Below are 15424 nucleotides of genomic sequence, written 5' to 3' on the forward strand. Positions count from 1 at the left end.
GATGACTGATTATTATATGTGACATTATTAGATTGTAAATGCATCCATGAGAAAGCAGAGTTTCACTTTTAACCTGTTGAGATGGAGCTAGTTTTAACTGCTTTATACCAGTTTAATTTAGTGGTTACTAACTGAGGTTGGGCATCCTAAAAAGGGTCACAAAATAAATCTGGGGGGGTTGTGAGATGATTAATGGGGTAGGAAAGAAGAAAAAACAAAGTTCTGCTTCACTAACTTGTATTCAATTTTTGGACTTTGCTCACAAATTGTAGACCCTGTGGCTTTTCTGTGTGAGCCATGGGGAATTAAACATGAGTCCTTTTTTGGTAAACTCTGATACACTTATGCAATGCCAATGCAATGTCCCACAACTGTGCTGTGCTCTGACTCATCGTCTTATAAGTTTTACAGATATATTTCTAAATTTAAGCATGGAAGATAACCTTGGGATCAGGATATGTGACAAAATAATCTCAACTCAAGGTCCACAACAGTCTTTATGGGTTTTTTTTTTCTTTTTATAGTCCCTTTTGTTAATTTTTAGTAAAACATTGATCCAGAGTAATATGCTTTTTGTACATTTTCTTTCAACACATCACACTATAGAACAGATCATGTGACCAAACTTTTATTTACATTTAACAAGTGACTGACTTTCATCTTAATATCAATGAACGAGTATCATCCATTTGTCTCAGTGTTGTTGTGCATTAAATGACGGGTTATGTGAACTGAAGTGGAGTAGAAATAGCCCTAATTCACACTCTCAAGATAGCATGTCTCTAAAGAACAAGTGTAAACAGATATCAAGGCACAAACATATGTAAAAAGACTCGGAATGAAACGAATTGTACAGAACAATCTATGTTAGGAAAAGACATAACCACTTAAAAATCTTGCAGATATCTTAAAAGTGACACATAGCCATTTTTGTTTTGTTTCTTTAAAGAAGTTACTTAAGGAATGTTATTCAGTCTGTGGGAGGGTACAGGCTAATCTATGGACAGTCATGCAGAACAATGCACTATAGTACAACTGTGAATATTGATTCTGTGTAAACATTGTACAAAAAACAATTTGCTTTCATCCATTTCCATTCTCCATGCATGTTTGTTTTCTTCTAAAAATAAGCTCTGTGCAGTCAAAGGTTTCATAAAATGCCAACATTAGTTAACATAAGTTAATGTGATTTTTATAAAAAGGTGTGTTTTTTTGTACTGTATCCTCTTGTTAACCTTCAAAAGCAAAATGGAAAGGAAAATGAAAACCTAAAATTAAAAAAAAAATAAGCAAGTGGTTCTCAAACTGGTTCTTTCAGATATTAAGGATGAAAAATGCTTTTAATTTTGTGCATTTTCTTTTGCTATTTGCAATGATGAAATAATGAGTTATTATTATACGTTTACTCTTCCAACAATTATTTTCTACTTGAGCCAGTTGGCTAATATAATTTATGTTACAAATCTAATATAAAAACTGCAATTCTACTGTGAGTGCCCTTGATTGTTAGAGGTTCTCGTCCAATTAGGTTATCCTTGGTCAAATGTCTATTAACAGGCACTCAGCATGAATAGTATGAGGGCCCCTGATAAAGAGCAGTAAGAAATATATATATAAAAAATGATAACACATTAGACAGAGAATGTGATGGTTGCAAATCAGTGATTGTTGAAATTCTTTCAGGTTTCCCCTCTAGGAATCAAGTCTGTTATGGTTTTCATTATGAAAAGCAGTAATCATCTCATGGCTGTTGCAGTCTGTGTGTGTTGGGAATTGTCCTGCATGAAAAGAGAGATGACAAACAAACACAGCAACATTAGATAAACACAATATAAAATGTAGACAGAGGACCTGTTGTTCCACTGATTTAACTTACCAGCACTCAACTTTATGTTTCCTTATTTATCCTGCTGAATCTGGTCCTCAGCAATGAAATCACAAACGCTTGAATCAGTTTACATAACACTTACTAAACACAACATGCAATGTTATAGTAATAAAGGATGGGAGGTTGATTTTTGGTTTTATTTGCTAAGGTTTGGGGATGTCATATTCCATTTTTGGAGTATCGGTTTATTTGTGATCACAGTAATGCCATTTGAAAAACTCAAGTCCGACCGAATCATGCCTGGCTTTGTGAGGCAAGTCGGTAGGTGGTGTGATAAATGCATGAGGTTGTTTTCAATATCCACACTGTGGCCAGATTTATGCCCACACATGCTAAATTTATGCAGGAATGGGAGACAGACCACATTAGGCAGTGGATTTTGAAACTGAATCTGACCTGGGAGCAAACACCTGACAGTTAATGTGACCTGGCAGGTTGCACCAAAAAGGCAGGTGTAATGACCACAACCACAGTCAGTTTGTTGAAAGTCCACTACAAGTTGTGCTGTAAGAAAAAACATCAATGTAAGCAGTTCAACAGAGTGCATTATTCTTGCCTGTTTACCAGTCCAATAAATACACATGATATAATTTGTATGTAATTAAAATGAACTACAAAATTAAAGCTGCTAGAACTTCTCAATTTTTACTTTTAGGATAGCCGCCATTTAGGAGTAAATTAGGGCTGCAATTAATTATTATTTTCATAATGAATCAATTTGCAGATTATTTTCTTATTCTTTTAGTAAATAAAATGCCAGCAAATAGTAAAAAAATTCAACTGGAATTTCCTAGAACTCAAGATGATATATTGCTTGTTTATTACCGACCAACTGTCTAAAACCCAAAGATTTTGACTTTGCTTTTTATAGAAGAATGAGTAAATCAGCAACTATTTACATTAGCTGCTTTAGATGCTGGAACCAGCTGATATTCATGCTTAAAAATTACTTAAAAGATTAATTGATTATTAAAAATTGTTACCAATTTGATTAATTGATTCATTTCAGCTCAAGGCTGAATACTGAGTACATTACTTAATATACTGTATCTTCTGAGCTCAAAGAGATGTCAGTCCTCATAAACTGGGTAAGATAATCACTAGGCCACCAAAATGACATAAAGGCTGTTCATGAATAGGCTTTAAAGTAACAGCCAGTCGTCCCTCCATCCTACCTTCAGAAAAGACCACAGTCTTTCAGGTTGTTCTTAATAATGACGTCAGTGACAGCGTCAAAGACAAACTGCACGTTCTTGGTGTCAGTGGCACAGGTGAAGTGGGTGTAGATCTCCTTGGTGTCCTTTTTCTTGTTCAGGTCCTCAAACTTGGTCTGGATGTAACTAGCTGCTTCATCAAATTTGTTGGCTCCTGGGAAAAAAAGATATAATCGCAGGACAGATGACTTTTCCCGTGATCTGCCAGTGAGTCACCACTCTCCCAACTGCAGCCACAGAAATCTATCTGTACTGAGGTTGTTTAACTATTAAAGTATTGCTCTAAGGTGCAGTATTGCCTCTGATATTCCACTGCATACCTGTGTACTCTGGGAAGCAGATGGCAAGAGGGCTGCGAGTAATCTTCTCTTCAAAGAGATCCTTCTTGTTCAGGAAGAGGATGATGGAGGTCTCTGTGAACCACTTGTTGTTGCAGATGGAGTCAAAAAGCTTCATGCTTTCATGCATTCGATTCTAAAGAGAAGCACAATAGGTCATGGCTTATGGCCTCCACCAAAGTGCAACAACACATCAAAGCTGCCACCAGGGGACAATGTTGTTCAATATTTCAAATGAGATGAATAAGCAGTGCAGAGGAGGTGCTGATGTAAATTCATAAGCATTTCAAGAAATTGAGGTTGAATAGTTCAACTCACTTGAATAATTAGCTATTAGTACTTTTATTACATAATTACACACTAGTGGTTCAACTATAAAAGGATCGTTAAAGTAAATTGAGCTAACTTTACCACCTGGAGCTCACTATTATTAAGCCATAATAAGGAGGGATGGGTGATTTTAAATGCCTTGTAAAGACTTAAAATCTAAAGTACCCCATACTAAGAAGGAGCCAGAGAGCAGATTTAGTTCAGTTAGTAAAGTTATATCATCCATGCAGATGAAGACATTCCAGAAGGTGTTTTTTTCCTCCTTACCATCTCCTCATCCTCAGCTAGCACCAGGTCATAAGCACTCAGCGCAACGCAAAAGATAATAGCTGTGACTCCTTCAAAACAGTGAATCCACTTCTTTCTCTCTGAGCGTTGGCCTCCTACATCAAACATTCTGCAAGGGAGATAAAGCAAAGGAGATACATTGTATGTTTGTGTGTATGTGGCAGGGGGAAGGCGGTCACTGTGAAAGACAGTAAGGTGAGGCTAATGGAGAACAGGGTGTCAAAGTGGACATTTTGGGAAGAATTATGGTGAAGAAGGAAGGAAGGCAGGAAAGAAGGAAGAAAGGAGAAAGTTAGGGTGACATTCCATCCCTGGATGTACATTAAGATTTCATGAGGTTGCTCTGAGAACAAAAGTGGTGAGGAGGTGGAGAAGTAGCCGTCAGATATCTGATAAAAGACTGCAGGGTCAATGCAGCCTGTAAGAGGCAAGCCTTTATATTCAGAGCGAAGCACAGGTTAATGGGGAAGCTGAACACTGTGATGGAAGCTGTTAAAGGTGTGAGCAAAACCCTACAGATGGCTGAGTTGACATCAGTACACCACACCCAGGATAACTGCCATACTTTGATCATGCAGAGGACAAAAATTAGGTTTAGTAGTAGTGGACCCTCAAGAAGTGGCATCTTGACAAATCTAAATTAAGCAATTGTCAAAAGATGACATTTATCTGTATCTAAGTATTTCAATTCCACACTTATTATGGCAAACAGGACAGAATTATAAAAACGTGACTTTCTTCTTATTGATTTCCTCCATGCATTATTCAGGCCAAATATTGAGGCTGTGCCAGGAGGTAAATATCGGAGAGTTTATCAGGAAGCAGGTCACGCCAGAGCCATGTGGCTGCTGCTGCCTTTTTTTATTAGCCAGATCTGTTTAGTTGGATTGAAAACTTAAGATCATCTCACCAAAGCTTTGAGACAAACCACTAAGATCAGTACAATCAGAAGAGACTGTATTTCTTGTTATTATTACACCCACGTTCTCTTCATATATACATTCTTCTATAACAGGAATTGGATGTCTATCTGCTGCAGTATAGACCCTGCTATAAATGTTTAAACACTCACTATATATCTCACACATCCTCTATTAAGAGACATATCTATACATCCATTATTATCCCACACAAGTGCTCAGGCTGGGTCAGAGCATGTTTTATGTAAGGTTTACTGTACCATGGAGGACATACTCAAATGTTAGCATTAAATAAAGCTCTGGTTTTATGCAGCGAGAGCAGGGTGGGCAGGATCTATTTTATTTACTCAGCTCTCAGTGCAATGGTGATAATTAAGATTTTAATTGCTGGTATAATTTGGCTTCTGAGTAGCTGAGTTGCACATTTCAGGCCAGGAGGGTCAGTCGCCCTTTTGATGCAATTAATGTTGAGACCATAATTAAGTTGACCCATTTCTGTTAAACAAGGTACATGGCCAGCTTTCATTATGGTTTTGTTTTGCAGTTTAAGAGCAAGTGTGCAGGATGCTGACACTGTGATGTCACCATGATGTCACTGTTTGCACTTGTAGGGGGAAAACAATTGTGATTATGGAGAGGCTCACTTGGTAACTGCAATTATTGGCCTATATTTACCCTGTTATTTTAAAGGAGTAGTTAAACATTTTTGAAAATACACTAATTTGCTTTCTTTTCGCGTGCACATACATTAGATTAATATCAGTCTCCTCACCTCACTCCTAGAAAAAAAGCAAATAAGCATATTTCCTAAAATGGCCAACTACTCCTTTAATGTCCAAGCAAGATTTATGCATATGTGATCTCTCAAAACAGCACCAGTTGCATTTTATTCAGTTTATTGGTGATATTTTATGTGCTCATCTGTCTGTATTTATCATCAGACAAAAAAAATGATTGATATAAGTAACTGGGAATTTTAAATGTTCACCAACATGTACACTGCAAGCAAGCATCAGAAGTGAGCGGACACTACAGGGTCAGATTACCACTCAGGTTACTTGATGTCAAATACAGCCTGTGACTGTGTGTTGCTCAATGAGAGTGTCCTGGACTCACATTGTTTGGCTAAAGCACTTGTTTTGATGACAGGGAGACAGGGTGAGAGAGGAATTTCTTTTCTATTTTTTATGACTTTATTTATTTTTTGTTTCCAAAATATCTGAAGTCTATTAATATTGCTGTGAGGTCAGTGCTGTATGGCCTTACTTGAAGTGCAGTTCCTTGAAAGTGAAATGAGTCTCCACAATGCCAGTAGTCTTGACCCGAGTTCGCAGCACATCCTGCTGGGTGGGGATGTAGTCTGCTTTGGCTATCCTCTCCAGGTCATTCAGGTAACTAATAGAGAAAGAGAGACACAGCAAGAGAGAGCGAGGGTGATCACAATTTCAGTATGATTTGCAACCTGCAAGAGAGAGAAAAACAGAAACAGTTACACACACACACACACACACACACACACACACACACACACACACACACACACACACACACACACACACACACACACACACACAAACACACAGGTTACTGATGCACTTGTGGTGCATTAACATCCGAAACAGTCACATTTTACTGGACTACTTTGATCTGTAAGGGACTCTAGCAATTTAGTGAACTTCACTCTGTGGAGTGAGTCATATTCTGCTGCATTCATTAAACAGACTAAATTTTACTTGACAGCATTTCATTAGACAGTTTAAGTAGAGTCTTGTAATAATCAAGTTATAACAAAATACATTGCACAGGTTAATAAACTGGTTAGCCACCCAAAGTTGCAACTCTGAACTGTGGTTGGGAGAAATCAGGTTTAATTAAGCCTGACTTATGGCTGTAACAGGTCGAACCAACTCAGCAGTGAAGGATAGTGATGTGAGGTCAGTTCTGGCAGACAGCTGGGGTGCGCTGCTCAGCAATTGACTGTTGGCTAAGTCTCAACTCCCTTTGTTACTGTTGCTGCACCTGTCCTTTTCATTCCTTGGTCAGGACCTATGCAGTTTACAATGGCAGATTTGTCACTCACTGTAATTTTTGACACAATGATTTCACAGAGGAAAAGTAGACAAAAACAGGCTTCTAATTTTTAGTTGGTGACCATTAATTTTGCTGGCTGAATTGACGACTGTTGGTATTGTATTTTCTTGAAGCTTGCTGGCTGTCTAATTTTTGTAGAAATCTTTTTTTTCAGTGCAGCAGGTAGCTAGTAAGCCATATTGCAAACAGCATAGTATAGAGACAGTTTAAGTTCAGACGGTTATTTAGTTCTGACACAATGCTTAGCCAAGCTATGGGTGGACAATTTATCATTCGCTTGTTACATCAGCTCTTGGGACAATACCACTCTCCCAAAGGTTTTATTCCTGAGATGGTTCACCAAGTACATACAGTAATTGCTCCTGTGTAAGCTAATGTTAAATGTTATTTATTGTTTTGCTCCACTTTAGTGAATTTGATGTATGATATTAGTAAAAAAAAAAAAAAAAAGATTATTTACTTGATCTATTTAAATACAAAATCCAAGGCGATCAGTAAGGCTCAATAAGTGAGATCATAAAAGTAAAATTAATAATTTTTGGCTGCTTTTCTTTAATGTTCACTCTCCTTTTAGGTCCCCCTTCACAATCCCCTTTTGCCTTTTTCCTGTTTTCTGACAGACTGTTGGTCAGTAGGGGAGTGTGGAAGCATGCCCTACTTATACAAGCATTGCATCATCATCCAAGGCCAGCTGGGAGCTTTAGTGGCCCAGCCAACCTATGCTTCACAGACAGAAAGAGATATCTACAGCATCTCAGTTATACAGATCTCATCATTCATGTATGTTACGTCCCATCTGACAAGACCTGTCAGACCTATTGAAGGGAATAATAGATGATTAAACATTTTTCTGTCTCATCATGGCACCTATTACAAATTATTTCCACTTGGTCGAATGGGATGACAGAATAATTATGAATATATCACACAAAGCTTCATTTCAGTATATTGCATAGCTGCAAAATCAATTATATTATTTTCAACCTGTCCTAAAGTACACAAAGGAGTCACCTGGGGGATTTATTATCACATCTCAGTTCTCAAAGTTTACTTGGAGGCTAATTTTCCTTGAAGTAAACACAATTTTTCAAGTCCCACTTTTTCATCCCTCAAGACAAACTATTCTGCGCTCTGCTTATCAGGTTACAGTATTAAAGAATCAACCCCAGAGAGGAAGAAATAATCACTAAATAGAAGTTATTGGACTATCTTTCCGGTCTCTATAGCTCCTTAGCGAAGGCAAAGACAAGTTTACAACGGCAGAGCATATGAGAGAGGCTGAGAGGACGTCACCATTAGATCCATTACAACACCTAGAGAACAGCCTCCCTAATGGCAGCAATATTCATAATAATAATAATATTATTATGAGACCAAATATGACACAGACATCAAATGAATCAGCACAACCATCAGCCAAATGCAAACAAACATCAAAATCTATCTCAATGTCACCTTCTGAGCTGTTTTATATTATTGTGACAGGTATGCAGGAAGAGAAAATGAATATATTTTACAGGAGGTTTCTCTCTTGGCCACATTTATATTTATACCGGTGAAACACAGAGTTTGGTGTATGCAGGAGCCGATTTCATATTGATTAATGTATAAGTGGAAGAAGATATGCAGAGACAACACTGGTAGTGACAGCCTGAATATTACAAAAGTAAGTAGAAAATCATGGATTTAATCAAAGAGTTACTTTCGAAATACAAACATGCATTTGATTCGTAATTGGGATCACAGAAGAAAATACACACACAAATTCAAACTCACTATGCTGCAGAATCATTGAGTTGGTATTCTCGCGACCGTGCGAAGCAACTCTGTATACCGCTGTCAGCCCACAGTCGCTTGATCACATTGGACAGGTCATCGGGAAAAATGCCCTGTTCTTCAGCGGCCGCAGATAGAGCAAAGAGCTGCTGGGCATCGTCCTGCAGGGGACAACAGGGACACAGGACAGGCTTGTGGACTGTACTGCCAAAACATACTTGAAAACGGTTCCTCCACACAGGATGAAATAACCTAACCTGTATCAACTGTATTAATCTGTGCATGGATTAAAAAATACTAATGCATCATTCAGGACACAATACAGTACATTTTGGTAATTACATGTTTATGAACTATAGAGACATGGGCACGCTTAAGGAGAAAACATTAAACTCCAAGAATGATCAACAGACAGTGACGAATCTTCTTGGCCATTTAGTATATGGATAAATAATGCTTTTTCATCAGGCTGTGTTTCTGAACTACTGCCAAGGAAGCAGAGGTTATGATTGTAGCAATATGATGTGATGATGATATCACTGATAAACCCATGCCAGCCAAACTGGGCTGAGCACAAGTGAGATATGTGAGATACATTGGTGTGACTCAAGGTAAACAGCATGCAACATTTCTATAGCAGAGTGGTTTGATTTCCTGTTGTTTGCCACCTTGCATGTGTCTCTGAATTCTCCATTTTCCAGTTGGAAATTAAACAATCCTCTCCAAGCTTTATCATCAATGAGTGAAATGATAAAAATATAAAAAAGTAATAATTCATTCTTTGTCTTCCCCATGCATTTGTGTGTGTCAGCATAGCAGTTGGTCTAGTTTATTGCGATTTAATAAGAAAGTATTCAATGAGAGTTAAAAAAATATTATTAAGTAAAATGTGTGTCTCAACATGCTCACCTGTCAGGCAGCGACTGCATCTACACATCTTTTGTGGATATAGTCATGTTTTTAGATCTTTCATAGATTTCCTTCAGTCGATTGATGTTTATTTACCTTGTTCTTGGTGATCATTTTCATTATTGATTAATCTGTTGATTATTTTCTTGATTAATCAATTAGTTGTTTGGTCCAGAAAATGTCAGAAAATGGTGAAAAATGTCGATCTTTGGGATTTGGGATTTTTTTCCCCCCAGGCACAGTGTGAGAGTTCACTGCTCCACTCACATGATTTTCCATTGTTTTTGAGGGTAGTCCCGCCGAGCCATGACTCAAGTCGAGCTGTAAGTGTTTTTCCATTACACAGCACAGCAAAGTAAAATTAAAATATTTGCATTTTCTGAAGAAAATGCGCATGAGAGCTGCAAGCTGTTAGCTGCTGCTCTAATTTAAAAAAAACTATTGTAGCACCACCTCCAAGTGAAATTGTATCAAATGCTACGGACTTGTTCAGCATTACCATAGAACTTTGCTGAATTTGGTTACCATGGAATATTACATTTCAGAGATATGACAGTTAATAAGTAGTATGGTGATGGTTTATTAATGGACACAAGGGCGGCTGTTGGTGCCATGCTTCAATATGTCATGCACATTCTCATGGAGAACTTGTGTACCAAGTTTCATTTTATTATAGATAACAGAATTGTAGAAATATCATGTTACTAACAGTAATATAGTAAACAGTAATGTTACAGTAGCGCCCCCCTGTGGGAAGAATTGTATCAAATGTTATATACTTATATACACTGCAATGTGGCTGTATGTACAACATTCCCAAATCTGCTTGCAATCCAATTTAGCACTGAAGAGTTATGGGCCGTTAAGGGCATCAGGCCACGCCTTCAAAAGTTTGGTAACCAATTACAGACAAACAGTAAGTGATATCCAAAAACGAACTCATAAGTTTTGTTCAGGGTCATCCAAATATGGCACATACCGAGTGTACCAAGATTAGATGAAATACGTGCCAAAAGAAGCAAAAAATGTGCTTACCAAAAAAAAAAAAATCCAAAATGGCGGAACATTTTTCCAGGTGCAAATGGGCGTGGCCTATATCAGTCAAATCAGCTTCATCCAAGGAACACCCTATGCAGGTATTGTTTTGCCACACCTCACAGTTCATGAGTTATTAGAAATGAGCATATTGGAAATGAGCATAATAGGTCCCCTTTAAGTTCAGCTGTTGGAAGTGATTGTTACCTCACTGAATCTTTGAAACTGTGATACATTTGTTTTGCAATGTGCTTTCTGCTCCCTCAGCCTTAGCAGAAAATCGCATGAATGATGTTTGAGTGTGCATGTTTTTGGTTCATCTACATTTTTTGTATTTCTGCATGCATGTGTGTGCACATACAGAATCTGTATGTGTGTGTGTGCCTTTTCACATTGGTATTGTGTGCAAGTACGGGCGGGCTAGCACACTAATTGTTATGTGTGAGAGTCTGTGAGAGTATTGTCACATACACACAGCCATTTGACAAATGGGGATGGGGGGGGGAAGTCTATCTATCCATCCTGCTAATGACCGCAGCAGAGTCCTCAATCTCTCTATTACAGCTTCAGTTACAGAACTCATACACTGGCTTCACTGTAAAATCACACTGACACACACTCTTCCACAGGAATGAGTTCAGCCGCTGTTAGACCTTGCTGACAGTTTGTTCATAGGCTCGATAAGTGTTCACAGGGTGCAGAAGACTGGATCTCTGCCTGAAACTGTGACTTGTTGATATTGATGGCGGCGTGTGTATTTGTGTTTTTTGTGTGTGCAGGGTGTGTCTGTCTGTGTTTGTGCAATGGTTTGAGATTCAGTATGTGAGTTTGATTCATGGGTTTATGGGCTTCTGTGAGTGTGTGTTATTACACCTAATGATTATTTCCATTAGCGATTAATCTGATTGTTTTGATTACTTGATTAAGCATTTAATGTATAGAATGGTACAAATATGCCCATTTACAATGATATGACACAGAGAAAAGCTACAAATCGTCACATTTACCTAATCATTGACTTAAAATCAATTAACCAATGATCAAAATAGTCATAAATGAATTTTCTGTTGATCCCCTTGTTGATTAATCAATGGCTGGTATTTATGCTCCATATTCCTAATAAGATGCAAACTGAGGTTCGGGATGTAATGTCAGGCTAGACAAAAAGTAGGAAAAAAACATGCCAGGTAGACATAAAATTACAAATTACAGTTGTTTAAAAAACAGACACCAGACATTTCTGGGCCACCTGTTAAGCCTTCTTCCCTTTACAGGTGGTAGCCTTCCAAACAAAGAATCAATGTGTGTCATCACTAAGGTTGCAGAGAGCATCTAGCAAATTAAATGTGATGTTAAAATGTGTCCTGCCAGCACTAAATCCAATCTCCAAAACATCCCTCTGTGGCCTGTCTGCTGCTGCTGCTTTACACTTTCAGCCTCCTCTCTGTCTATTTCAACTCTGAGGCGAGAGCAGATCAAAGATGGAGGAGGTGGAGTCTGTAAGACAAAGACTGTTTCCCTGCAGGTAACGGTTCAGAGAAGCTTTACAGTGTGTTCCAGTTTCTAGTACCATCAGCTTTTTTACCGCAGATATGCAGGCTGCTGTGAACAGGTGAATGTTGGAAATCACATGATCTCACATGTGGTTAAAGTACTGGCACACCTTGCCAGTGTTAGTGACTGATAAAGGGGTTGTGAGAAACACATCTTCATTCCCAGAGGCTTTTCAGCCTTGAAATAATCTTCGTTCACTGGGTTACACTGAAATATGGATAAGTGAGTGAGTAAAATGTTTGTTCCAGAGATGCAAGCAATATAATAGTTTAAGACAGAAGGAAAAGTGACAGCGACATGGTGAGTAGTAGAAACAAAGGTAAACTGTTCTGATTGTTAACGCTGGGCAAGCATAAGTCTTCAGAACTGCAGATGAAGATACACAACACAACAAAGATTCAATTGATAAAACAGGCTTTGTTTTGCCAAGTGAAGCGCTGTATCTCGTAGGTAAACTGATGCTCTTTGAGTGAAATCAGCCTTTCTTGCTTGTGGTCAACCCCTGCTTATGCCATCAGATGTAGGGTTTTGGGAGGATGAAAATAATGAGTAGTGATAATACAATGCCATAACAAATACATAGTGTTTTTGAGTGTTTGTGTGTCTTACCACTCTGGAAGGGTTGCTGTAGTCAATCTTGAGGCTGGCCATGGCTTTAACAATGGCCATAATAGACTGGATGGTGTTACTATAAACCACAGCTCGGTACTGCTTACACTCATCTTCTGAGTAGCCATCTTCATGGATGATTCTGAGATCATATAAAACAAGCAACATTTCTTAAAGAACACAGTAAAATGGAAATTATTATGGTGACAATTTTTGCAGCTACCCACTCAAAGAAATTTCATAGCAGTCACTAATAACTGATCATCAGTGAGGATACTTTAGTAACATTTTATCATGTTTAATATGTGAGATGCTAACATCTGCTAATTAGCACTAAACACAAAGTACAGCTGAGGCTGATATAAAGTGTTGGGGGTATTTGGTCATAAACTCAAGTTTATGATGATGATGCACCAAAGTTATTGGAAGTAATTCTGAAGGGACCTAAATGTCTTTGCCAAATTTCATGGCAATCCATCTGATATTTGTTGAAGCATTTCAGACCAAACCACAAATGTCAATCTCATGGTAGCACTAGATGAAAAGTCAGAGGATCACCAAAATCTATAGGCATCATCCTCGGGTGACCATGGACATCTGTACAAAATTTCTTGGCAGTTCATCCACTAGTTGTTGAGATATTTCAGTCTGGACCAACAGACCAACCAACTGACCAGCAGACAGACGTTGCCATTAAAAGAGCAAAGCAACTAGCATGGCTAAAAATAAACTTGCCAAAAACAATAACATAGCCTGTATGTTTCCTACCAAGAAGTGTATACTCTGAATCACATTTGATATGTCAGCATACTGTCTAGGATGATGTGTAGAAGTAGTGGGTTTAACATAGAATGGGATGTTAATCCAGTTGATGCTGTATCCTGAGTTTGACTCTTGCTTCAGTATATTATTACTTTAAACCTGAGAGTGAGGGAACTAACTGTCTGTGAATGCATAATTGTGAGTCCTTTCTTGACATGCAATCATCCAGACTTCATCAGGCTGCAGAGGGAAGTGCAGAGTGAGCATAATAAAACAAATGCTCATACATTCTGAAGTAAAACTGCCTGCTGCTTTTAACAGTGTGTCGATGCAAATGATAATTAATACCAGTAGTAATTTAGCAAACACATAGTTGCCTGTTTTAAGAAAATGGTTATGTTTTCCTAACTTTCTCTGCTGCAGTGTCATAAACACAGGATACTTAGATGTGTAATGTTACATAACAGGCCAATGTTGTGATTGTTTGTGTCTTGCAGGCTGATTTATCTGTATGCTTGTACGTGTTAATAACCTGGCTTCAAAAAGCGGCAGACTGTTCCTGCTCCAAGCTCATAAAAAATGGATTCAATGCCTGGCTAGCCCAGAGGAATGTGAATAATTAAGCCATTTAGAGTTCTGTGTGTGTGTGTGTGTGTGTGTGTGTGTGTGTGTGTGTGTGTGTGTGTGTGTGTGTCTGTGTGTGTCTGTGTGTCTGTGTGTGTGTTTTCTGATTGGTGCACAGACATTACATCTTCCGTATTCACTAAGTCTTCACAATATTCTTGTGCTATCAGCAGGAAGAGACAATAACAAAACAGGGGAGGCCATGTCATCCCCTAGAAACCACATAGAGGAAAGTAATATTTATCTGATCAAACCACAATAACCACTATAATTTCTTATTTGAGGGTGAGGGTTGGGGTTGTGCCTTATGGTCACGGTCTGTGTGTGACTCAGAGTCACACAAAGAAGATAACTTCAGTAAGGAAACATTAAGTGAGAGCAGAGGATCATCAGGTGTGGACTTGGCTTTGGCTTTTAACAGTGCATCAGAATTTAATAATGAGTACATCATCTTCAGCTGGTACAACATTTCCTTTCAGCCCTAAATGAAGAAAACATCAGAACAAGAGAAACATGTCTTGACAGATTAATTATTTTTCTCCTGTTCGGTTCTTTCGTGAAACAAATATTATTTTATTAAACAATCGTATTATGAATCATATTCTCTATTATGTAAGCCTGTAGCCAGATTTGGTTACCATCTTTGAGTTAAACAGAAAAGACTAAAATAAGAAAAAGACTGCTGTTGCAACTTACTTCATCTGCTTTACAATGGTGCTCTTTCCAGACTCCCCAGCACCTATTGGAACAGAAAGAGGAAGATTAGAGTTACAAAGGAACTTCAAGCAGCTGTTGCTGTTGTCTTTGTGAGTGGAATAAAGTTGAACTTTGGTTGCATTCGTCTCTGCTTTGAAAACATGGACAACCCGATGATGGCCTGCCTGTGACATCACATTTTGTCCTCCGGGTTGTCTGGTTTATTTATGTTTCCATTTCTGAGGACACGATGTACAGATATGCATGAAGAATTCCCCCATTCATTTCAATGTTTATTTTTCACTCTGATTGAAGACGGGTGCAGGCAAGAGAGATTGTTTCATGGCTATTTTGAGATTTGAGAAGTTTGAGAAGTCAGCACAAAACTGT

General features: G+C 38.2%; 1 protein-coding gene across 3 annotated transcripts in view; it reads right to left on the reverse strand.

The window, feature by feature from the left end:
* Positions 1 to 585: 585 nt before the first annotated feature.
* The window catches only part of gnai2b (guanine nucleotide binding protein (G protein), alpha inhibiting activity polypeptide 2b), a 42350-nt gene continuing 27511 nt past the window's right edge, over positions 586 to 15424 (reverse strand). For 2 of the 3 annotated variants that reach the window (XM_044349601.1, XM_044349602.1), the window contains 8 exons: positions 15035 to 15077; positions 12953 to 13094; positions 8846 to 9006; positions 6245 to 6373; positions 4038 to 4167; positions 3423 to 3576; positions 3064 to 3256; positions 586 to 1778 (listed from right to left, as the gene is read on the reverse strand). In XM_044349601.1, the coding sequence (XP_044205536.1) occupies positions 3066 to 3256; positions 3423 to 3576; positions 4038 to 4167; positions 6245 to 6373; positions 8846 to 9006; positions 12953 to 13094; positions 15035 to 15077 (950 nt within the window). In that variant the 3' untranslated portion in view covers positions 586 to 1778; positions 3064 to 3065. Of the gene's footprint in view, positions 1779 to 1876; positions 2393 to 3063; positions 3257 to 3422; positions 3577 to 4037; positions 4168 to 6244; positions 6374 to 8845; positions 9007 to 12952; positions 13095 to 15034; positions 15078 to 15424 lie in introns of all 3 variants that reach the window. The other variant, XR_006403153.1, reaches the window with a different exon arrangement.

Source organism: Thunnus albacares, chromosome 4, assembly GCF_914725855.1.
Source record: "Thunnus albacares chromosome 4, fThuAlb1.1, whole genome shotgun sequence".
Lineage (NCBI taxonomy): Eukaryota > Metazoa > Chordata > Actinopteri > Scombriformes > Scombridae > Thunnus > Thunnus albacares.